Source organism: Heterocephalus glaber, unplaced genomic scaffold, assembly GCF_053883595.1.
Source record: "Heterocephalus glaber isolate CG9 unplaced genomic scaffold, H.glaber_assembly_v1.0 deba00001428, whole genome shotgun sequence".
Taxonomy (NCBI): Eukaryota; Metazoa; Chordata; class Mammalia; order Rodentia; family Bathyergidae; genus Heterocephalus; species Heterocephalus glaber.
Genome location: NW_028258293.1, coordinates 12,195,092 through 12,219,734, shown reverse-complemented (window position 1 = coordinate 12,219,734; position 24,643 = coordinate 12,195,092). Strand labels below are relative to the sequence as shown.

The 24,643-nt window shown below is 41.1% G+C and overlaps 2 protein-coding genes across 7 annotated transcripts in view; one reads left to right on the top strand and one right to left on the bottom strand.

Annotated features, from left to right (window-relative positions):
- Positions 1–18,258, bottom strand: part of Uevld (UEV and lactate/malate dehyrogenase domains) — a 41,258-nt gene extending 23,000 nt beyond the window's left edge. Inside the window, exons 1-6 of one of the 2 annotated variants that reach the window (XM_004851534.4) lie at positions 18,125–18,258; positions 14,385–14,469; positions 9,710–9,775; positions 8,931–9,094; positions 3,689–3,824; positions 2,894–3,012 (exon numbers count right to left, since the gene is read on the bottom strand). In XM_004851534.4, the coding sequence (XP_004851591.1) occupies positions 2,894–3,012; positions 3,689–3,824; positions 8,931–9,094; positions 9,710–9,775; positions 14,385–14,469; positions 18,125–18,166 (612 nt within the window). In that variant the 5' untranslated portion in view covers positions 18,167–18,258. Of the gene's footprint in view, positions 1–2,893; positions 3,013–3,688; positions 3,825–8,930; positions 9,095–9,709; positions 9,776–14,384; positions 14,470–18,101 lie in introns of both variants that reach the window. The other variant, XM_021263904.2, reaches the window with a different exon arrangement.
- The window catches only part of LOC147827973 (uncharacterized), a 100,962-nt gene that overhangs the window by 74,092 nt on the left and 2,227 nt on the right, over positions 1–24,643 (top strand). Inside the window, exons 3-5 of one of the 5 annotated variants that reach the window (XR_015451423.1) lie at positions 20,603–20,676; positions 22,604–22,641; positions 23,328–23,425. Coding sequence is in view for 3 of the 5 variants with exons in the window: in XM_087211564.1 (XP_087067690.1) it covers positions 20,603–20,676; positions 22,604–22,641; positions 23,328–23,343 (128 nt within the window). In the remaining 2 variants the exon portion in view is untranslated. Of the gene's footprint in view, positions 1–20,602; positions 22,642–23,327; positions 23,448–24,643 lie in introns of those variants that run through there. The other 4 variants (XM_087211564.1, XR_015451422.1, XM_087211567.1 and 1 more) reach the window with 4 other exon arrangements.

Genomic DNA, 24,643 nt, shown 5'->3' with positions numbered 1-24,643 from the left:
GGAGTAAAAGTACCCAGGGATCTACCAGACAACTACAGGCAGAAAGCATCATGACTGAGAAAACATCACTGTACTATCGGTTAGCTGTGTAACACTGGGCAGCCTTATTTCATGTGGTTGTGAGATTAATTATATGACACAGGATGGGCATACAGTAGTCCTCTAACTCAGAGCTATTCACTTTGTTGCTAACACACTCACAAGCAAATTTTTATTTATCAGACACACAGAGGTCCATGTTTAATAACAGTCATTGTGGAGAAATAGGTATTCTCATATATTATATATGTGAGAATAAACTGGTATGACTGATATAGGTAATAATGTGACAGTTTCCAATTTAAAACATTTTAAAATCTAACAACTCCTTTAATCCATCAATTTCATTTTATAGAAATTATCCTGCAAGTTTATTAGTACATGTCAAAAATAATACAGTATGTATAAGGATATTCAAAAAGTTAAAAACAACCAAAGTATTCATCATAAAGCAGTGTAATACAGTGGCTTAGGGGAGAGACACTCAAGCTTTGATGGATCAGTGAAGTGTATGGAGCATTAGGGGTTTTATTAAAATGCAGATTTAGAGTAGGGTTATGCATTTCTTTTGTTTGTTTCGTTTTTGTTGGTTGAGACAGGGTCTTGCTATATGGTTCAGGCTGGCCTTACACTTACTAGGTAGCCCAGGCTGGCCTCGAACTCATTGCTATCCTCCTGCCTCAGCCTCCCAAGTGCTGGGATTTCAGGTGTGTACCACCATGCCTGGCAAATTATGCATTTCTAACAAATCACAGGAGATGAATGTTGCAGTATCAGCAGTAAGGATCAAGAGTACAGGTTCTAGTCCCCAGATTACCTGTCTACAAATCCTGCTCCACCTTTATTAACAGTCTAACTCTGGGCAAGTTGGCTAACCTCCCAATGCCTTGGTTTCTACCTTTGTAAAATGGCGCTAACAACACTGCCTAGCCAATGAGGTTGTTGCAAAAAATGAGTCAAATATTTAGACAAGTGCCTGGCACCTATTTTGCATTTAGTTAAGGGCACTTACTTTTTCACTTTTATTCTACCAGTGCCACTACTGGACCACTATTATTGTTGCATTAGGACCAAACGACTAATGCTGAAAAAAAATGCAACCATTTAAATAAAATGTTTTTTTTTTTTTGGTACTGGGGATCAAACTTGGGACCCTGCACTTGCGAGGCAGGGGCTGGAAACACTGAGCTAAATCCCTGGCCCCATTTAAAATAAAATATATATATATATAAAGTAAAAAGATTTCTACCTAAAGAGTTCACAGCCAAATAATGACAGTAAGAGTTTTCTAACAGTAGAGACATGACTTTGAGGTGCTTTCTCATTTTTTTTTAAAAAAGACATAATTACAAATAAATTTAACAAGACTCAGTACTACTGGGGACATCAAAACTCAGGTTGACATCCACATTATTATTAGAAGCATAAACTAGTTTTGCCTTTCTGAAGAGCAGTCTTGCCATGAAATAAGCCGTGTCCTCTGGCACACTGGTACTGTTTCTGAGGCAGGCGTGGCACCACTGAGCTAAATCCTTAGGTGGTACTGTTTTTGAGATGGTGTATTCCTCAAAGAAACTAATTCAGATAGGAAAATAATCAACTTACAAAGTAATGTTTACAGAAGCATTTCATTTAATAATCAAGAACTGAATACAACTCAAATTCCAATTCAAACATAGTGGTGTACTCAGAGGGAAGGTGAAGGGAATGAAACTATTATACACCCAAAGTGAGGATATATTGCTCTGAGTAGCCAACTTTAAAATTTCTGTACCTCTTCTTGGACATAATTTAATTATTTGCTGAAGCAGAACCTACTTTGAGGATATATGTGAGTCTTAAATGGAAAGGGAAGAATTTAGATGGTAAAACAATCACATCTTAGTAGAAAAAGAAAAATTAATGTCAGCCACCAAATAAATATATAGTGTGATGCTACTCTGTTCTAGGCTCCATCTCTCAAATGACACACGACATGCTGTTCCCAAGCTAGGGTGCTGTGGATGGAGGTGGCAGGTCTTTTACCTCTCTGGAAGTGGTTCTAAGCCTCTATGTAAACAATGTATTTAGAAAAGAAGACTAAAAAATAAGAACCAAGATACATTACGTAAAGGTACAAGTTCACAATGATAAATGTAAATATACTGTATACCTAAAATGTAACAATAAAAGAATTTAAGGAAAAAAAATACTGACAAAAAGTAAATCATAAACTAATGTAAAATATTAACTCAAACTATGATCTCAAAAGAAAATAACTATAGGGCTGGGGATTTAGCTCAGTGGTTTCGTCGCCTGCTGCGCAAGCGCAAGGATCTGGGTTCAATCCCCAGTATCCAAAAAAATAAAAAAAGAAAATAACTATATAAGTCAATTCTTTTTTTAATGATAATTTTAGAAAGACCTAAATTAAATATTACATTAAGTAAGTTTAATTAAAGTAGCATGACTCAGAAAACATAAAAGAATTTGTGACTAAGTCCAATGAATGTCAACTTGAAGCTTCCCTTGCATTATTACAATGAGCCCATTGTTCAAATTGCTTTTTCAAAGCCTATTCAATGCTAACTACTAATTAAGAGGCAACATCACTGATGAGAACTCTCAGGTTTTTTTTTGTCAACTTCATATATTTTAAGGCAAAATAAGGTTTTCCTAATGACAAAATCAAGCTATTATTTTTTGGATCTTACATTTAAACCTGCCTAAAAGCATGGCACTGGGCTGGGGATTTAGCTCAGTGGTTCCGCTGCCTGCCTTGCAAGCGCAAGGACCTGAGTTCGATCTCCGGTACCAAAAAAAAACAACAACATGGTACTATGGTAGAAGTATTGATAATACTATGCTCACCTACCTTTGCTGAAATTGCTAATGTGCAGGCAATACCCAACTCTCCACCTCCAACCACAGTAATTTTATTGGCTATTTTGTTCTCATGACTTGTCCAACTCTTTGAATTTATATCTGAGACACCTATAAAGAAAAGTGGGTTATTCTGAGAATTTAATAATAATTCCAAAGATCTGTTTAGAATCTTTTAAAAAATACATCAAGTTTTAATAACTCAGAAAACATGATGATAGTCCATAATAGGCACTTAAAAAATACCTGTTGAAGAAATGAATGCAAAAAGTCTTACATTAAATATTCTACTAAATGAAAGCTATCCTTTTAAAAAGAAAGTTGTCTTTTCAAACATCTAAAAAATATCGTAGAAGACTCTAAAAATGTCAGGTTTCCATAGTTTTGAAAAACATTCTGATTCGTACTGCTTTGGTCTACACCTGCTGAGATTTTCCAAGCATAAGTATTTGTCTTTATTCTCAATAAGAATTACAGCTCTTGTGGTCCAGTGTAATGAATAAGCCAGAAAGCTATGTAAATATATAATGAAAAAGGTTTGGAATCATTAATATGTATTTGGTGGTTTTGAACAAAAAAAGAATTGTCATTATAAAGTAAGTTTTCACATTTTAGGAAATTGTATTAATTGGAACTGTATGGTAATAACTGTATGGAATTTTTCATTGAACACACACACACATATATGCACATATTTATAGAAATCAAGTAGCAAGGAGTAAAGGATATTAGTGACAAACTGTAAATTCATAACTCTTAAGTCAATCTGATCAACAAAAATACAAACCTTCAGTAATTTTTGCAATATAGGCCAGCAAGTCTACCTGCTGAGCTTCATCAGATGATGGCAGAGAATATAGGGGAAGTTCCTCTTGAAACTTGGTAATCATTTCTTTAATTAATCCAACAATGACAGATTTAGGCTGTACAATACACACGAAGGGAAAAGTTACACAACAATTTTGCTGAAGAATATGATCTTTTAAATCTGTACATTGTCATAGAGTTAGCCAAAAGAAAGTACAGCTGACTCTTGAACAACATGGGGGATTAGGGACACTGAGCCATGTGCAGTGAAATATCTGAGAATAACTCTGTAACTGCTAACAGCCTGCTGTTCACCAGAACCCTTACCAATAACATAAACAGCCAATTAACACATATTTTCTATGTCACGTGTGTTACATATAGTGAAAAACACATGAGAACCACTTTTTACTGCAATGTGTAATTTACTGGACAAACTGAGATTAGTGTCACCCAGTGTTTGTTTTTTTTTGGTACCGGGGATCGAACTCAGGTCCTTGCATTTGTGCAGTAGGCGGCGAAACCACTCAGCTAAATCCCCGGCCTGTCACCCAGTGTTTTAATGGATAATCAGATTATTAAATCACGAGCTCACTTCAATAGGAATAGGAGGTAGCTAGGGTATTACAATAACACATACACTATGTACTACAGTTAACTTTATGCAGCTGTAGCTTAATACCACATGTTTGTTTACACTGTTTGTCAATACATGCAAATGGCACCATGTATTATGGTCTCTAAGTCTGTAAATCTGGAAATATTTTCATTTTTATAATAGCTTTGTGTATATTTTATGGTAGTAAATAAAATTAATGTCCAAATATATTTTGTGCACTTGACACATCCTTTTCTTATTTTTTCAACATTTCTAGTCTGGTTCATCTGAAAGCTTTTCTAAATTGTCACAAAAATCTTTTAAAAATCCACCTATAAGTGAATACTTGCAATTCAAACCTCTGTTGTTCAAGGGTTGTTACGCTTTAGATCTAGAATGCCCCCCTCAAAGTCTCATGTGTTCAGAGACGGAGCTTTTGGAAGGTGATTGGGTCAGGAGGGTGCTACACTCATCAGTGGATTTTCATAGATGGATCTGCTGGGGGGGGGGGGGCGGAGCCTGACTCCAGGAATGGCTCAGATCACTGGGGTGTGGGCTGAGGGTGTATTCTTGTTCTCAGCCAACTCTCTCTCTGCTTCCTGACCGTCAGGGGGTGAGCAGCTTTCCTCAGCCAGGCCCTTCCACCATGCTGTATCTGCCTTGGAGCAACCAACCATGGACTGAAAAATCAAGCAATGAGCTAAAATAAACCTTCCTTCTTTTAAATTGTGGGTATCAGGGATTTTGTCCCAGTCATGGGAAAGTGACTAATATGAGTCAACTGTATTCCATCATGTTCTCACTTTTCCAAAGTTACTACACAAATCATGTGATACTTTTAGTCACTGTCAAATTCTATTAGCATACACTACTCTCCCCAAAGATCTCATGAAAAATACTCCACAAGCCTATAAGATAAAAGGCAAATAATGCCAAGTCACCATCTCTAAAAATAAGGAAAACAGCATGAATACACTGAGTAGTAGAATGTCTAGGCTTAGGAACTATATATTTTTTAACTTTTTATTTTGAAATAATTTCAGACTTAGAGAATAGTCGTAAAAATAGTACATGCATTCCACCCAGATTACTCAAATGTGAACATTTTATCACATATGCTTAGTTTCTCTCTCTTTTTTAATCAAGTGAGAATAACCTATAGACGTGATGCCCTTTATCCCTAAAACCTATAGAATGTATTTCCTTTAAAAAAAAATTCAAGTTGGTACTGTTTTCTTTTAACTGGTTAAACAACCTTGATGAAATTTACTTAACCATGCTGAGCTTAAGTGTCATCAATAATACAATGTGACTAACGAATCCCAATGGCTGTTAGAAGATACAAATGAGCTAATGCATGGAAACAACAAGCTACGAGAGTGAACAGATGCTTATTATTATAATCAGGAATATTTAGTAGTAGTACACTCATTTAAAAAGTGCTTAATTGGGCCGGGGATTTAGCTCAGTGGTTATGCCACCTGCCTCACAAGCGCAAGGTCCTGAGTTCGATCCCAGGTACCAAAAAAAAAAAAAAGAAGATGCCATTAGTCAAAAACTAAAATATCAGGGGCCAGGGATTTAGCTCTGTGGCACCGCGCCTGCCTCAGAAGCCCAAGGTCCTGAGTTCGATCCCCAGTACTGGAAAAAAAAAAAAAAGATACTAAAATACCTTTCAAGACCAAGTAGATAATATGAAATGTGCGAAGCTGACAAGTATAAGGAAATCTGGAGAGCTGGCTATTACGGCCAACTGGAAAGAGTGTGCCTACAGACATTCATGTTCATATTCCGATCGAAACAAAGTAAAACAAAACCACCAAGCTCTTCAAACTAAATCCTGTAGACCTATGCAGCTCAATGAATCCCTTCAGGAAAGTGCACTCCCTGCCCTACGTGACCTCCGGATTCTATCTCCAAAATTCTACATAATTATACTGTGTAATTACAACTGTGTCAGGAACCTAAAGGTACTGTAGTACTTTTAAATAGGGAAACTTGAATAATGTAGTATCTTTTAAAGACTAGTTTTAGCTTATAATAATCAGCCTCGGACTAGTAAAATGAAATTAGTACTATCTACACTGAAAACAATACCTCAACTAAATTACAGGACTATCACTGAGAATTTATTAAACAAACAGAACTATGAAAAGAGATGCCAAAGAAAACCAGAGAGAAGTAGGTTATATGAATTCCTGCAACACGGCACAGATATCAGAACACAGTTTGAGGACGTAGCTCAGAAGCACAGCACTTGTCTAGCACGAGGCCCTGGTTTAATCCCCAGCACTGCCATAAAAGGGGAAAAAAAGAAGAAAGGCAAAGGAGGAGGAGAGTGATAATGGATAAGGAGATGGACAATTCAAAAGAGAAGAAACATACATGACTGATAAATACATGAAAAAGATTTCAATTTCTCAAATAACCAATAAACTGAAAATTAAGATTTAGCTGGGCATGGTGACACACAGCTATAAATCTCACCACTTGGGAGGCTGAGGCAAGAAGACTGCTGTGAGTTTGAGGCCTGTGTAGTGAGTTCGAGGCCAACCTCAACTAGAGTGAGACCCTGACTCAATCAACAAACAGAATGAGATACCATTTTCATCCTTCCAATTTTTATCATGCTCCATTTATTACACTTAAGTGGCAATCTTATTTAATGGGGCCAAGGATGTAGCACAGCAGTGCCACGCCTGCCTGGCAAGCACAAGGTCCTGAGTTTAATTCTCGGCACCAAGGGCAAAAAAATTATCAAGTAATGGAAATAGACAAGCTCATAAAATAAGTCAGCTTCGCTACTGACAACATGGTGTGTATCCTTTCTCTGTTTCCATTTTTCTTCATTTAAAGGTTTTACATTTGAAAAATACAAAACACCATAAAAACCTAGTAAAATGCCCATAACTGCAAATCTCTTGACAATATGCCCATGTAACAAGAAGTGATACCCTAATCCCATCTTCTACTCCAGCCTCACTCAACTCCAACTATCCCTGTGCTCCAGATCTTCAGCCTTCTGAGCACATATAAAATAAGTCAGTCATCCTTTATAAAGCTTCTAATTACTTACAAAAGTAATGGCATCTTGTACATCTTTCAATGTACAGAGATAAGTAAAACTTTGTTTTAATGACAATACCTCTGATTACTGCCCTCCTATACTGATTTCTTCTGATGGCAGAAATGCCTCACTTTGTTCATTTTTGAAGGCCAGTTTGGCAATACATAAGGAAACCTAAAAATATTTTAAAACCTTTGACCCAATAATTTATCATTAGGAAATTATTAAACATACATAAGATATATACAATATTTATATTTAAGGAAAATCCATATTAAATTTCTTAGAGCAATTTAGAAATATATTATGTAATAACCTTATGCTGGATCATCACGGAACCATGCATTTCAAAAGCAGCTTAATATGGGAGAAATATTCAATATAACGATGAGAAATCTACATAAAATTATACAACATGGGCCGGGGATTTAGCTCAGTGATGCTGCCACCTGCCTTGCAAGCACAAGGTCCCGAGTTCGATCCCTGGTACCAAAAAAAAAAAATTACACAACATGAGGACTTGTAAAACAAATAAACTGCTCTTATATACATCCGTGAAGATTAAGTTTTAAAACTTAATACTGAGGGGCTGGGGATTTAGCTCAGTGGCATTGCGGTTGCCTGGCAAGCACAAGGTCCTGAGTTCAATCTCCGGTACTGAAAATAGAAAAAAGAAAAAACAATGCTGAGGCTGGGATTGGTGGTGCATGCCTATAATCTTAGCACTCGGGAGGTTGAGGTAGGAGGATTATCATGAATTTGAGGCCAGCCTGAACTACATAGTGAGACCCTGTCTCAAAAACAAAAACAAAATAACAGAACGAAAAGCTTAATGCTGAGGCTAGGGGTGTAACTTAGTGATACCTGCTTGCCTCACACGAATAAGAACCAGTTTGAGGGCCAGAGATTTAGCTCAGTGGCACCATGCCTGCCTTGCAAGCACAAGGTCCTGAGTTCGAAACCCAGTACCAAAAAACAAAACAAAAAAGAACTAGTTTGATCCTCTGCACTGCAAACAACAAAACTTTAATATTCATTTAAAATAAACTGCATCACAGAATATTACATATTGTCTGATTCAATTTAGACAAAGGTCAAAAACAGGCAAATTACAAGTAAGTACATACATAAATTATATAAGAATCTTTTTTTTTTTTTTAAACTCACTACATAGCCCAGGCTGGTCTTGAACTCACAGAAATCCTTCTACCTTAGCCTCCTGGATGCAGGGATTATAGGTGTGCGCCACCAAACCCAGCTTACATAAGAATATTTAATAGGGAAGAACTAAGAAATGATGCCCTGATGTCTTGGTAGTAGCTTTTCATGTGCTTCCTCAAGTGGCAAACGGCTATAAAAGGACAAGGAGAAAACAATACCTGGCACCAAACCTGGAGACCACAGCTTTGTACAGGGTTCTGGGACCTAGGTGACCCTAGACAGGTTCAATTTCAAATTACTTTGAAAGATCACATGAAGAATATAATTGAAAGAAAATGCAGTATAATTTGTTCAGAAAAATAAAAGCTTTTTGGAAAAAATCCAAATTGATCTTACATGGCTCCAGTTTTGGAGATAGGGCAAGTATATTCTGCCTTGAGCATCCACATGTTTTCCAACTGAGATTGCCATATTTGTTGTTGGCTTCAGGAAGCAAATGGGAGGAGCAAAAGGATGAGAATCCAAAATCCAGAAACGAACTGGTATGTTATACTGGTGACCTAAATGAGACAAACAAACACATCTTCAAATAGTAATGAAGCATAAACATAGTCACAATGTAGCTCAGTGCCATTTTAAGAAACAGAAAGGATTAATGTAAACCCAGGCTTATTCAGAGCACCAGCAAAGCAATAATAATGCTGCATCTGATGGAAGGAAGGGAGGGAAAAACAGAAAAACAGAAGCCAGTCTGTGTCAATCTTGCTCTGCACCCCAGGGCCTACAAGAGTAGCAGGCACATAGTAGCGAATTTTCTTTTTGCCAGTACTGGGTATGGAACCCAGGGGTGCTCTACCATTGGGCTGCATCCCCAGCACTTTTTATATTTTATTTTGAGACAAAGTCTGTCTCATCAAGCTGGCATCAATCCTCCTACCTCAGTCTCCCGAGGAGCTGGGATTACAGGAGTGTGCCACCACGCCTGAAAACTGAACTCTCTGGCATTAGTCCAGGCCTTCCTCGAATGGGACAGAGCCCTGCCAGACCCAGTAAGGTTATGAACAGATCATACTATGTGAAAATACTTTGATAATATTATAGCATAAACAAATCCAAATTCTTATTAATGAATTGCTTGTTTAGAAAACTACCATATTTTCTCAACTTCCACTTACCCTGATACATCACAGGAAGAGTGCCAGTAAAATTCAGCAGGTCCTTCTGGGAACTATCTTTAAAAACTGGAAGGAAAAAAAATCCAAAAAATGCAATCAGAAGTAGAACTGTAATAAAGTATGTAAATGCATGCTCACACACACACACGCACCCCATATGTGCATACACATGCCACTCAATCTCTACATCTCAGGATCAGCACATATATCAACAAGGGGAAATCACTAGATTTTGTTTCCTTAGAAAGCCGTGAGACTAGTTGAAAGAACACAGAACTTTGATACTGAAATTTCAAATTCTAGGCCTACTTTCCCTCTTAGAGGCATGTTTTGGTTACTTTAATCTCTCTTCAGTTTCACAATCTATAAAATAAACTACTATGCAAAATTATCATAGGGATCAAACAAGATGTAGAAAAGCGATCAGTATTATAATTGCTTTTCTAGTCAGAAGAAAAATGTTTGCTCACCTGTCTCACAAGTGCAAGGTCCCAAGTTCGATCCCCACCTAACATTTTTTTTTAGTACCAGGGATTGAACTTGGGACCTTGTGCTTGTGAAAATGTTACCTTTTTGAAGCAACCTTTTAGAAAGATTAATAGTTATCTTCTTTGGTTTCTCTATTATTCTTAACCTTTGTTCAACATTTACATGCCTGAGGCCTGAGGAGACCCACAAGTTCTGTGGGGGAACCGCAGCCCGCCCGGAGGAAGGTGGCCACTGAGCGACCCCCGCCAGCACGCAGCCTGAGGGAGCTTTCGCTGGAGGCTGGACCTGTGAAATGGCCGAAGATGAACCCCCAACAAGAGCACATGGCCACGAACGGGACTGACAAGGAGCTGAGCGACCTGCTGAACTTCAGTGTGATGTTTTCCCCACCTGTTAATAGTGGGAAAACCAGACCAACGACACTGGGAAGCAGTCAGTTCATTGGACCAGAAGTTAGAAGGTGATGAAACACTTTCCACCTTGCCTTATGAAGCCAGAATTAACCTGATTATGTAAACCAGACAAACAGTAAACAATAAAGGAAGGACAAAGGAAAAGAAAACTAAGGACCAGTTTACCTCATGAACATACTGCAGAAATCCTCAAAAAAAAAGGCAAATTAAATTCCACTGTTCATAAAAGGAAAATCATAATCAAAACAAACTACAGCTAAAATCATACTTAATGAAGGAATGAAAGTTTTCTTCCATGAACAAGAATAAAGCAAGAATGTCTACTCTTAACCTCTCTCCAGTTCAGTGTTTTACTAGAAAATCCTGGTCAGCATTAATATGGCAACAAAAGGAAATAAAAGAGGAGGAGATTGGGAAAGAAGAAATAAAACTGTTTCCATTGACAGACAACATGATTGTCCCAAAGAATCTTCAAAAACCTAGAGTTTAGCAAGGTCACAGGATATACGATACACACACAACACCCCCATCCCCAACCGAGTCTTAATTCTCTGTACATTTGGCCCTCCATTTCTTCAGGTTCATTGTCTGCAGATTCAACCAACCATAGATTAAAAGTATGTGAAAGAAAAAAAAGAAAACATTTACATGCCTGAAATTTTAACTTTCCCATCAGTAACTGGGATGCTCTGGAGGAGAATCAATGTTCTAATCACAGGCTGAAGACAAAGAAACAATACCACTGATTCAAACAAACTGCACTGGAATGCAGTCCTTTTAATATCTCAGTAATTATACTATTCGGGCGGAAGAAAAAATATCTAGACAGATTTTGATGACCTATTTCAAAAGGGAAAACAGGAAACTAGGCTGCCTTGGTTTTGCTGCTTGCCCAAGCGCAAGGACCCAAGTTCGATCCCCAGTACCAAAAAAAAAACCCAGCATGACAGACACGAGTAAAAACCGAACTCCATCCCTTCATAGCTATATAACCCTAAGGAAGTTAAACTCTTGGAACCTCAGTTTATCTCCAAAATGAAGACAATAACACCTCACACTTTTGATCATTACAAAAAATGTAAGTTAATGTAGATAAAACATTTGGGAGCACATCTGACATTCAATAAATAGTATTTTTTTTTTCTTTTGGTACCAGGGATCAAACGGGTCCTTGCGCTTGTGAGGCAGGGGCAGAACCACTGAGCTAAATCCCCGGCCCGACATTCAATAAATAGTAGTTATTGTACCTCTCCTTCTGGGTATTTTTGTAGTACCAAAAATAGCAAAAGGGCCAAGAGTTGGGGTTTAAGGTGGTTACAGAGCCCTTGCCTACCATGTTTGAGACCCTGCTTTCAATTCCCAGCACTGGGAAAAGAGGGGGCAGCTGCAGATGAATCAGAATCTAATAACCTCTCCACATATACAAACGGCCACTCCTAAGCAGTACTTCAATGACTCCCAGGAGCCGGGCGTGGTGGCAGACCACCTGTAATCCTGACACTTGGGAGGCTGACGCAGGAGGACTGCTGTGACTATGAGGCCAGCCTGGGCTACGCAGTGAGTTCAAGACCAGCCTGGACTGCACAGTGAGACCCTGTATCAAAAAATTTAAAAAAACAAACAAAACAAAAAAACCTGAAAAAACTTCTCAGGATATCTGACCTATAAATCTGAATAGATATATTTTCTTTTTTGTTTGTTTGGGTTTTTTTTGGGTATTGGGGATCGAACTCGGGTCCTTGCCCTTGCGCAGCAGGCGGCAAAACCACTGAGCTAAATCCCCAGCCCTATTTTCTTTTTTTATATACATTTTCTTAAATAATTCAAATTTTAAAAGTTTTTCAAAACTACATTTTATTAATTTGTGAATCAAAAACAATTTTTTTTTGCAATAGGGTCTTATTGTATAATGCCAGTTGGCCTCCAGTTTGTTGTGTCTTCCTGCCTCAGCCTCCTGAGTGCTGGGATTATTGCCATGGGCCACCAAGCCAGCTTGACTAATCTGTGGAATCTGAAATCAAGTCAGTGAGTCCGTCATTTTTATTTATTTAACAGTGCTGGGGATTAAACCAGAGCCTCAAACACACACTAGGCAAGTATTCTACCACTGAGTAAGCCTCAGCTCAGCATTTGGCTTTTGGGGTTTTTGGTACCTGGGATCAAACTTAGGACCTTGTGCTCGAGAGGCAGGAGCGACGCCACCGAGCTACATCCTAGGCCCTCAGCATTTGTTTTTAAGTGGGATAGAAGAGAAGATATGAGTGGACACAGTATTTTAGTTGTGTATACAACAGGATCATGATATAAAATACTCTTCTGATAGTATTCTGAAGTAAAAAAAATTTTCTTTTTTCCGGTACCAGGGATCGAACTCAGAACCTTGCACTTGCGAGGCAGGTGAGATGCCACTGAGCTAAATCCCCAGCCCCGAAGTAAAAAATTTTAAAAGCTAGTAAGTAAAGGGCCGGGGATTGAGCTCAGTGCTTCCACCGCCTGCCCCACAAGTGCAAGGTCCCAAGTTCAATCTCCAGTACCCCCCCCAAAAAAAAGATAATAAGTAAAATCTTTCTTAGACAACGAGATCCTCTGTTAAGGGAGCAAAATAACCAAAACTTTGTTAATAAGTTAGAATCAGCCATGCAGGTGGTAGCAGAATACAGCCCTTCTAAGATGTCCATATCCTAATCCTTAGAAACTATGAATACGTTAGGTTACCTGGCAAGGGACTTTATAGATGAGATTAAAATAAAGGCCTCACTGGGCCGGGGATTTAGCTCAGTGGTTTCGCCTCGTGCTACGTAAGCGCAAGGACCCGAGTTCGATCCCTGGTACCAAAACAATAAAAATAAAAGCCCCAGGATTGGAAAATTATCTTACATTATTAGGGTTGCTCTAACCTAATCACATTGGGTCTTAAAAACAGAGAACTTTTCCTGTAATCAGGGAAAGATTTGATTATAGGAGAATTGTTATAGACTCGCAACTCTGCTGGCTTTGAAGAAAAAGTAGACTGAGAGTCAAGGAATAATGCTGACCTCTAAAAACTAAAAAAGTGGAGGAGAGCCAGGCTTGGTGGCACACGCTTGTAATCCCAGCACTCAGGAGGACTGCTGTGAGTTCAGGGCCAGCCTGAGCTACACAGTGAGTTCAAGGCCAGCCTGGACTACAGAGTGAGAGCCTGATGAAAGAAAGAGAGGGAGAGAGAGAGAGAGAGAGAAAAGAAAAAAAAAGAAAAGATTAGATTGATTCTCCCTCAGAGCTGCCAGGAAGGAACAAAGACCTGCTAATACCTTGATTTTAGTCCAAGTCTCCAAGCTACAGAATTTTTTTTTTTTTTGGTACCGGGAATCGAACTTGGGTCCTTGCGCTTGTGCAGCAGGCAGCGAAACCACTGAGCTAAATCCCCGGCCCCAAGCTACAGAAATTCATGTTGAACCTCTAGCCTACGGATATGGGACAGAGTAAATCCACTTTTTTTTTTTGGTACCAGGGATCAAACTCAGGTCCTTGCGCTTCCAAGGCAGGCGACGGAACCACTGGGCTAAATCCCCAGCCCAAATCTACATTTTTTTAAGCCACAAAGTTTGTGGTAATTTGTTACACTGGCAATAAAAAATTACCATAAAATACAGTGTACTGTATCAACTTAAATTTCTTCAGAACTCATAGTCATAGGTAGCTGTAAATAAGAAATGAGAAATTATGATTTTCCAGCTCTCTAGGACCAAATAACTTATAGTTAATGAAACAAAACTAGAGGATATTATTCTTACCGTAGGTATCCATGGAATATCTGAAATGTGGGAAAAACATATTTACATTCTTTAGTTCTTCCACAGTCAGATCCCTGAACTTGTACTGAAAAGAGAAAGATGAGCACAGAATAAAAATACAGCTATAAGCAACACAACAATTACAGCTAACACTTCACATTTGCCAGGTGGCAGGCCTCAGAGCTTTATAAACCTGAAAAGCATTTTATTTAATCTTTTAAACCATGATCCTAGGAGTTAGGTAGGGTTTACACTGCTCTATTTTACAGAAGAAGAAAATAAATGGTAGAGAATCAAAGTAACTTGCTGAGTCAGAAACCAAGTAGTGAAGCCAGAGCTCAAACCAGGAACCTGGGCCTTCTAAATCACACTGCCCGTAGGTATCCAAATACCTGCAGGCTCAAGACTCAGGCCAGGGTGCACCTTGCTCACTGCTACTCAAGACACAATTCTCTTTTCTGAAAGCCTCCTGCACGGGAGACCTCTTCACTTTCCCCTCCCGACCTCCTGGTCCCCCATCCTAGGTTTCGAAGGGAAACTAAAGCAGGCTCATGCTGGCTGCCAGGTTAAATTGCCTCCTCTTCTCTCCTCACACCCTCCCCAAAATACCAACTTGGTTGTCTTGCGGGCAAAACTGTTTCATTTCTTTGAACTTATTTCCTAAACTGCAAGAGAAATAATACTTATTCCCTGGACGTGTGATGAGGATTAAATAAAAGGAGAGAGGGGGAGAGGGAGAGCTTGGTATGACTGAGAAACTTAAATTTTAAACCAGGCTTGGTGGCCCACGCCTGTAATCCCGGGTCCTAGGGAGGCTGAGGCAAAAGGATTACAAATTGGGAGGCCTGCCTGGGCAACTTAGAAAGACCTTGACTCAAAAACAAATTTTTTTCAAAACAAAGAAAAGGGGTGGGGATCCAGCTCAGTGGTAGAGTGCTTGTATAGCATACATGAGGGTTTATTCCAAATGAATGAATGAATAAATGTTTTTTTAAAAACAGCTGGGAAGGGCCGGGGATTTAGCTCAGTGGTTTCGCCACCTGCTGCGCAAGTGCAAGGACCAGAGTTCGATCCCCGGTACCAAAAATAAAATAAAATAAAAAAATAAAAACAGCTGGGATATAGCACTTAAATAGTTACCATACTGGACAGCACAGACCTAGAATCTGTCCAGCAACATCACATCTGTTTGGCCTATTCTATGTACAGAATTAAGACACTGGGCCGGGGATTTAGCTCAGTGGTTCTGCTGCCTGCTGCGCAAGCACAAGGACCCAAGTTCAATCCCGGGTACCAAAAAAAAAAAAGAAAAAAATAGAATTAAGACACTATATATTTTTTTCAGAACAGTACTGGGGATTGAACCCAGGGGCACACTACCACTGAGCTATATTCCCAGACCTTTTCCTTTTTAAGACGGGGTCTGGCAAAGTTTCCCAGGCTAGCCCTGACCTTGCAATCTTCCTGCCTCAGCCTCCTCAGTAGTTGAGATTACAGGTGTATACAACCACCCCGGCTAAAACCCTAAATCTTAGTTACTATAGTAGTAGAGCAAGTCCTCATGCCAATTCTTCTGCAAGAAGGTCAAGATTGGTCATCTGTCCTTCCAATGAATTGTAGAATCAATTTGAAAAGTTGCTACAATAACTGGTTAGAATTTTGACTAGAACTGTAGTGACTCTGCAGATCAGTTTGGGAAGAACTGACACTTTCACATGAAGGTGGAGTACCTATTTAGGTTTTCCTCTATTTGGTTTTTTTTTTTTTTTTTGGTACCGGGGATCGAACTCAGGACCTTGCACTTGCAAGACAGGCGCCGGAACCACTGAGCTAAATCCCTGGCCCTGGTTTTCCTCTATTTGTGTTCAGTAAGATTTTTCAGCTTCTCCATACAGTTCTTTGGTTCAGTACTGTCCACTTCATAGAGTTATATTATTTGGCTAGTGTAGGGGCTAAGAAACCTCAGAAATACTGTAATTTCTAGACCGACTTGTTTCTGATAGGTTTCCTTAATTTATACAATGCTTATTTATTTATTTATTTATTTTTGGTACTGGGGATCGAACTTGGGACCTTGAGCTTGCAAGGCAGGCGCTGGAACCACTGAGCTAAATCCCCGGCGCTATCCAATGCTTATTAAGGACCTGTAGGAGGGATAACTCAATGGTTGGTTGAGCATGTGCTTAGAAGGTCCTGGGTTTAATTCCAGCACCAAAAAAATAAAAAGAAAGGACAAAGAATTATGAACTACACTGTATGTCATGCGCTGATAATAATTCCAAAATTCCTCTATTATTCTACTTTCACCCCTAACCTCCATCTTCCCATTGGACAATTCACCATGCCTCCCACATTAAAACTTGATAGACTTGTTGCGGATTTAGCTCAGTGGTTCTGCCGCCTGCCTCGAAAGCACAAGGACCCGAGTTTGATCCCTGATATCAAAAAAAAAAAACCAAAACACAAAAAACTTGATAGACTAACTCTTTTAATTTCATGTTCTCTTAAGTAAGAAAATGTAGTAAAAAAAAAAAAAAAAAAGAAAATGTAGTAATCTTAAACACGGTAATAATCTTTCTCTACAAGACCTACACCTAAAAAAAAAAAAAAAAAAAGACCTACACCTATCACAGTAGATAAAATCATTCAAATCAATTACTCAATTTCAATCTTGGGCTTCAAAACTTCCCATAGATGAAAATTGCCCCAGCATTAGGGGATACAGGCAGGTCCAACAAAAATAACCTAAATAGGGCCGGGGATTTAGCTCAGTGGTTCCGCCGCCTGCTGTGCAAGCTCAAAGACCCGAGTTCGATTCCCGATGCCAAAAAATAAATAAATAAATAACCCAAATACGTGGTTTCTGCACAGAGCAATCTTAACAAGCATTAAGAGAGCCAAGGATTTAGCTCAGTGGTTTCGCCGCCTGCTGCGCAAGCGCAAGGACCCAAATTCGATCCCCGTTACCAAAAAAAAAAAAAAGAAAATTAAGAAAAACTCAAGGAAGAAACTGGTGGAAAGAGGATTACCTCAGACTGCTCACGGGTGGGGAATCGGGAGAGCCTGCACTAAGAGGTCAGAAGAGTCCTCAATTCTGATCTACAAACTCACGCTGGTCAGGGCCCAGAAAGGTAGGCCAGGCTTCTGGGTCAGCCCTCCCGCTTCAACACCTAGAGATCTCTCTTACCCTCCAAGCCCTGTCTTCACTCCCAAATCTACTCAGGACTTCCATCCTCATACTTAGTGCTACGTTACTGCCAAACACAGTGGTCGGTGAAAAGAAATGCAAAGATAAAAAGTCCTGTCTCTGCCTTCAAAAGAGCTCAACGGCAGGAGGAAAGTTTGCAAATAATCACTCCTTGGTGTGATCATCGGCATTTTCGAAAGCAGGTATTCCGGAGCCTGTGACTCAGTGTTGCCGGGACTGACAGAGTCTGGTCTTACAGAGAAAGAGGCCACGAGCAGGTCGTTTCAGCGGAGAGAAAGGCGTGGTCGCAGGGACCACAGGGGCCGGGAGCTGCGTGAGGCCAGCGAGGAAAGTGTTGTGGGAAGGACCGGCGCGAGAGGGAGCTGGGAACCGGGCGCCACGACAGCCCCGGGGGACAGGCGGCCTCCGACCCCGTGCCTGGGGCCGCTGCTCACCGGGCAGAGAAACGCGAGGACGCGGCAGGCCAGCTAGAGGAAGACACCCCAGACCCCGGACCCCGGACCCCAGACCTGGCTCGGCGGGCGGTTCGCACCTTGCCAAGGAGCTGTCTCACGGCCTCGCAGTCGAACTCCATCTCCAGCCAGGTCCCGGATTCCGGGACCCCAAACCGCGGGCCGCCTTCCGGGCGCGCTCTGAGACGGAAGCCGCAGAGGACCAGAACTGCCCAGCGCCAGGGCTCCGCCCCTTCCCTCCGCCGAATGGATGATACGTATCAGGCTAATAACATAGGTTACATCAAGGGGGTGGAAATTGAGGGGGAAAATATTAAGTTTTTCTCTATACATCCTTAGATGTCTTCCTGTTTGACAATGAGCGCTATTATTTTCATAATTAAAAATATTTAAAAATGGATATAAGAATAATGTATATGTAGATGTGTCTGTGGGCAGAACTCTGGCAGAAGAATGAGTCTACGTAGTCACTGCAAAGAGGTTAAAGGGAGCAAGAAACAGTTGTTAGACTTCACAAAAGAAAAAAACTTTTATGACTTCTGAGAGAGCATCTATATAGTGGGGTGGAGACTAGAAGTTAGAATGTAGTACATGGAAAACAGGTGTGGTTTAGAAAGAAGGGGTTTGAGAGGGAACCACCTGTTTAGGAAGTTTGGTTGTAAAAGGAAATCAGTAACAGAACAGTTAGGGAGGGAATCACAGATCGGTTGGGGAATTACACCCCAACTCCACTCCCAGTATTGAGGATTGAACTCGGCAAGTGCTCTACCACTGAGCTCCATACATCCCAGCCCTTTTATTTTAATTTGAGACAGGGTCTAAGATACCCATGCTAGCCTTAAACTTGTGATCCTCCTGCTTCAGCCCCCTGAGTTCCTGAGATTCTAGCCGTGCAAACCATACCCAGCCACTGGAGGATTTTTTCAGGAAAGGACAGGGATACCTGTGGCTTTTTCTTTTTTTGGGGGGGGGTATCAGGGATCGAAGTCGGGACCTTGCGCTTGGGAGACAAGTGGAGGAACCACTGAGCTAAATCCCCAGCCCAACCTGTGGCTTTTTTTTTCCCCCTTTGGTACCGGGGATCGAACTTGGGACCCTGCACTTGCAAGGAAGGCACCAGAACCACTGAGCTAAATCCCCGCCCCTAACTTGTGGCTTTTTGATAGTGAAGAGAACCAATGAAGAGAAACTGGCCAAAGGTGGTCAGGAATGTGGGTATCAAATGGTGGTGAGAAAGCCTTTGGTGTTGGTGGGGAGCTGTCAGGGGACAGAAACAGATGTATCACTTCCTTAGAACTCGATCTGTTTCATTCACAACTGCCATAGACCTAGCAACACCCTTCCGAATCCTTGTCTCTAATTTATTTATTTATTTATTTTTATTTATCAAGACAGAATCTCGCTTTGTAGGGCAAGCTGGGCTTGAACTTACTATGTAGCTCAGGCTGGCTTCGAACTCAGGGCAGTCCACCTGCCTCGGCCTCCCAAGTGCGGGGATCACAGGTGTGCACCACTGTGCCTGGCTCCTGTCTCTTATTTTTTTTTTTTTTTTTTTGGTACCGGGGATCGAACTTGGGACCTTGTGCTTGCGAGGCAGGCGGCGGAACCACTGAGCTAGATCCTCGGCCCTCCTGTCTCTTAATTTTAAAAGCACAATGTTCTAATAAGCAGATGGGCCCTAAGTTTTAACCTGATCTCCAGCATCCGCCGTGTGCCCTGGTGCAAGACACTCAGACTCAGCCTTGGTTTTCTCGTTGGTAAAATGGGGTTAACAGTCCCCTTGCCTGGAAGTGTTGCTGTGAGATAATGTACACAAAGAACTGTGCTTGCTGCTCAGCGATGTAGAACCAGAGACAACTCTATGTTGCTAGTCTGGACCTCTGATGTCACAATGCCCCCTAGACTCTGGCTTCTCCATCAGGGAGTTGCGGATCCTTTGGAGCCAAGGAATGGAACTGACATGTGAGACTTGGGTCAACTAAAGGGTTTGTGAGCATATGCCTTTGCCAACGTCTCTGTGAACAGTCTCTCACTGTGAGATTGCATCTTAGAAACGGTTTTACTTTCGATCATGATTGTGCTTGGCCAGATGCTTTTTGTTGGACTTGCGTGTTACATGGGCACATTTCCAGAGGTGATGGTAAGTAATGGTCCTGTATGTAATCTCTAGTAGTCAATTCTAGCGCTGCCTCACCCTCCTATTTGGGAGGAGGGAAATATAGCTGAGGTCTCTCCACTAACTGGGAGCCAGGATGGGAGGGGAACATAGTTCATTTCCCAGGCTCCTCCTCATCCTGTAGGGACACCGTTCTTCTAAATTTTTAAATCTTTTATGCCCCTCCCTTGGTTTAACTTTACTTGTTTCAGGATATTATGGAATTTATAAGGGATCTTGCTGGAGACAGTGCCTGACTTCTAGGTTTCAAGTCGAGTAGGTCAGGAGTTGCTGGTAGGAAGAATTGTGAGGCTGGGGGGTCCTTTGAGCGGCTTTTCCACTCACCACAAGGAGGCACTTACCAGTAGAGCCATCTCCACCTTTGATTTTCTTGCTCTCTCAGCCTCCAACTCTGAAGTGGAAAGAGAGATGTCCTGTTCCGGAGAGCAAGGCACGATGGAGGAGCTGGGCTTTGGAGTAAGATCTGCCATCGTGAGTGGGTGGTCGGGGCACTGGCTGGGCTCCCATTTCCGGAAGACCCTGTGGCATCCCAGAATCTCAGCGGAGAGCTTTTATTGTCCTGGAAAATACACTGAACTGTGGAAGGGGAAATGGTTTGAAGTGTATGCTGGGAAAAGAAGACTTGGGGACGACTGCTGAGGACAGCAGGCCAACATTCAGAAGTCTGTCAAGGGCTGGGGATTTAGCTCAGCAGTTCCACCACCTGCCTCAGAAGTGCAAGGACCCAAGTTCAATCCCTGGTACCAAAAAAAACCCCAAAACAAGCAAGTCTGTCGATACCTATTCCTTTTGAACACTTCCTGTTTATCATTTTCTCCTCACAAACACTATACTAGACTATTTTTAACACTCATTTTGGCAGATGGTGAAACTAGAGATAATATGAACTTGAAGTTCAAGTTCTAACTTTGCAACACTAGCCATGGGACTGGGAAAGTTTAACTTCCCTGAACCAGTTTCTTCATCTGTGCAGAAGAAATATCTCTGAATCTTACTATTTTTGTGAAAATTACATTTTGGAATTCACATAAGGCATTTAATGCAAGGCTTGACAGTATTTAGTGAAGTATTAAGCACTAAGCAAAATAATAAACCAGTCAGCAAACATGTACTGGTGACACGGTAATCCAGTGCCACACAGGCAGCCCGTTGCTTCTCACAGGTACTCGACCAGCCAGACTGCCTAAGAAGCAGGAGTGTCAGCAGTCCCTCTGGGCAAACCATCCCCTGGGCTTCTTGCTTCTATTTCATTCAAATCTTTTTGTTTTTCTCGAGTGATTCCCATTGTTAGAGAAAATTAACTCTGCCGGGGATTTAGCTCAGTGGCTCCACTGCCCGCCTCAGGGATTTAGCTCAGTGGCTCCACTGCCTGCCTCATAGGCACAAGGTCCTGAGTTTGAGCCCCAGTACCAAAAAAAAAAAAAAGAAAGAAAATTAACTCTTGATCGTTTTAGTAATATATTGAGCACAGGAGCAGGTTTTTTGAGAAGCTCCTCCAAAAGGAAGGGTTATCAAGCCCAGTCCCAGGCATACTAAGAGCAGCATGTGATAGTTACGCTTGTTTTTCTCCACATCCCCCAGGGTTTCTGAGACAGTGTTGGCCCAAAGCATTTGTGAGTGTGGGGATTGTTTAGCTGAGCCACTGCCATGTTGTGATCCTGATCAAACCACTCAAACTACTCCAGACCTCACTTCCTTCGGCTGTGAAATACGCATAATAAAACAGTTCATCTTCCTTTCTTTCCCCGGGAAGTTATGAGGTTTGCTTGACGGGGTAATTGCCGTTTCACAAAATGCAAAGTTTTTCTTTTTTGAACAGTCTTGACAATAGCATGTGAAGTTAATTGGTCACAGTAAATGTAGGCAGTTCTTCCAATAAACCCAGGGTGTTGTTTTGTATTTGTCACAGCAGTGTTTTTTGTAACAGATTGTATAAAGCCAATTGTTAAATATTTTGGCATTTGCAAAGTCATTAAGGATGTGCTGTCAGCTAGGTCCTCGTCGGCACAGAACAGGGCCCTTTTGATCAGGTTTATTCAGCCCCAACATGCCTGGCATCCTGGCCACCCATCCCACCGCTCCTCACTCTGACTGGGTCCCCAGTTGTCACAGGGGCTGATGTCATAATTGGTACCTGAGCCCTGATCCCCAGAATGGCCATGGAGAGTCATGTTAGTTCAGACTAGACCATGAAGATCCTCAGCCAGGAGCTGCCATCTGGGCCACTCACCCATCAATCAGTCTTGAGTGAAGACAGCCCATTTCCCAGGATTTGGGGTGGAGAGCACCACACCTTCCAGAACCACCATTCCCCCCACATACACGAGCAGCTGAGCAAGAAGCCCCACGATGATTGTTGTCTTATGGATGCTTCTCATTGCAGGAGCCATGTGGAAGGGATATAAATATCCCCCAGGAGGGGTGAGTGTTCTTTCAGCTATATTCTCTATTCTTACTTTGAAGTGTAGTCCCCTAGTTTAACATACTAAAGAATACTCCAAATCCCAATACTCCTTTCTGTATTTTTAAAAAAAGTTACTACAGTTTACCTACTTCTTACTATTCACACTCTACTTGGAATTAAGAGTTCTCAACTTTTTTGTGCTCTTTTATTCATATTTTCTTGAGTATAATTTAAGTTCTTCAGCTGGAGATAAAGAAAAGGCTATTTCTGGCCCAGTCAAAGTTTTTGGACTTGGGTGCTTTAGTGTTACACTGATAGCCTTTTTTAAGTTTTTTTTTGGTACCGGGGATCTAACTCGGGTCCTTGCGCTTGTGCAGCAGGCAGCCAAACCACTGAGCTAAATCCCCGGGCCTAATAGCCATTTTTATGTTCAGCCTTCCAAACCATTTCCTCTATCACTTCAGCAACCCTGACTGAACTCTTCTTGAGTAAACTCACTGGCCAAAGGGTTCTGGTAGCAGATAGCTCTCTCCTTTGCTGCTTTTCAGTTCCCACACTGCTGAGCTCCCCTGGCAGTCCTTAGGTTAGACAAATCGGACACAGCTCCCCCCTACCAGCTCTTGGCAACAATAGCAGTTGCCTCAGCTTTGCACCCTAGAAACCACTGGACAGCCTAACATCCTTTTCTTCTCCCCTGCACCAGACCCCTGTGGAAATAACCAAGGATGATCCTGGTGAAGTAATGCAGCTTTGAAGCTTACCTGCCTAGCTGTACAGTTCCTGTTGTTTGTTTCACATAAAGTAATTGCATGTTATTTTGTTATATGAAGTTACCACACTTTTTAAGATGAACAAAGACTTGGTGTTCTGTTAGCTTGTAAGAGACAGAAGGTGGGAAGGTAGAGTAGATGGGATATGATTGGGTTCCTTCTGTTGCATAGTCTTTAAGACTGGCATTAAGACTAAGATACTAGTTCAGTTTGCTCCCTCTTCTGTCTCCTAAAGACAGAGATTCTCTAGAGCTCTTTAGACCTATTTCCCTATACCCTGCTTCTCCTGAGTCCAGAGGTGAAAAATGTTTCAGAAAATGCTAGACATTGTAGCAACTTTAATTCTATTCTTTCAATGTATTTTATTTTTCCTCAACCTTTTCTCAGCTTTCACTAGGAACCCAAAGCTTACAGCATGTGGGTAAAGGACTTTTAGTACTAAGGATAGATACTAAAGTACACCATATTTCTTTCTTTTTTGGTACCAGGGATAGAACTTAGGTCCTTGCGCTTGCGAGGCAGGCGGTGGAACCACTGAGCTAAATCCCCAGCCCAGTACAGTGTATTTCAAGCCTTACAATAACTTTCAGAAGCTGGGTATTAGCTTCTTTTTACACAGTGGCAAAATGAAGTTGAGAGGCCTAGGTATCTTGTCAATACACACAACTCTGGGTTGTGGTCAAGACCTGGGCCTTCTCTAATGTGCCAAGGCAAGAGTCAAAAAATGTTTTTTTTGATGGAGTCTTGCTATATAGCTCAGGCTGGCCTCAACATTGCTGTAGCCCAGACTGGCATCAAAGTCGCAATCCTCCTGCCTCTCAAGGCCTGGGATTACAAGCATATGTCACCACATTCGGCTTTTGGGTTTTTGGTTTTGTTTTTTGGGATATCTGCAACCTTGCTGCTTTTAAATGTCTCCCTCATCTGAAAAGTGAAGTTGTCTGATGATCCTTTTAAAGACAAGCATATGTAGCAATAAAAGCTCCTGTAAATGCTCTATCCTCAACATGATGCAGGATTTATGAAACATGCATGAGAATTAATGTAAGATATACTAATAAATCCGGGTATCCGAACCCCAGGATCTTAGTTAAGTCCTTTAAAGGTGATTTGGGGATTTCACACAGGGCCTGGGAACTTGGGGATGACTGAATTACACTGTTTGAGAAATGTACCCTTTCCAGCAAATATCTTTTAGGTACATAGAAAACACTGTTAGTTATTTGGAACATATTTGCTAATTTACTTG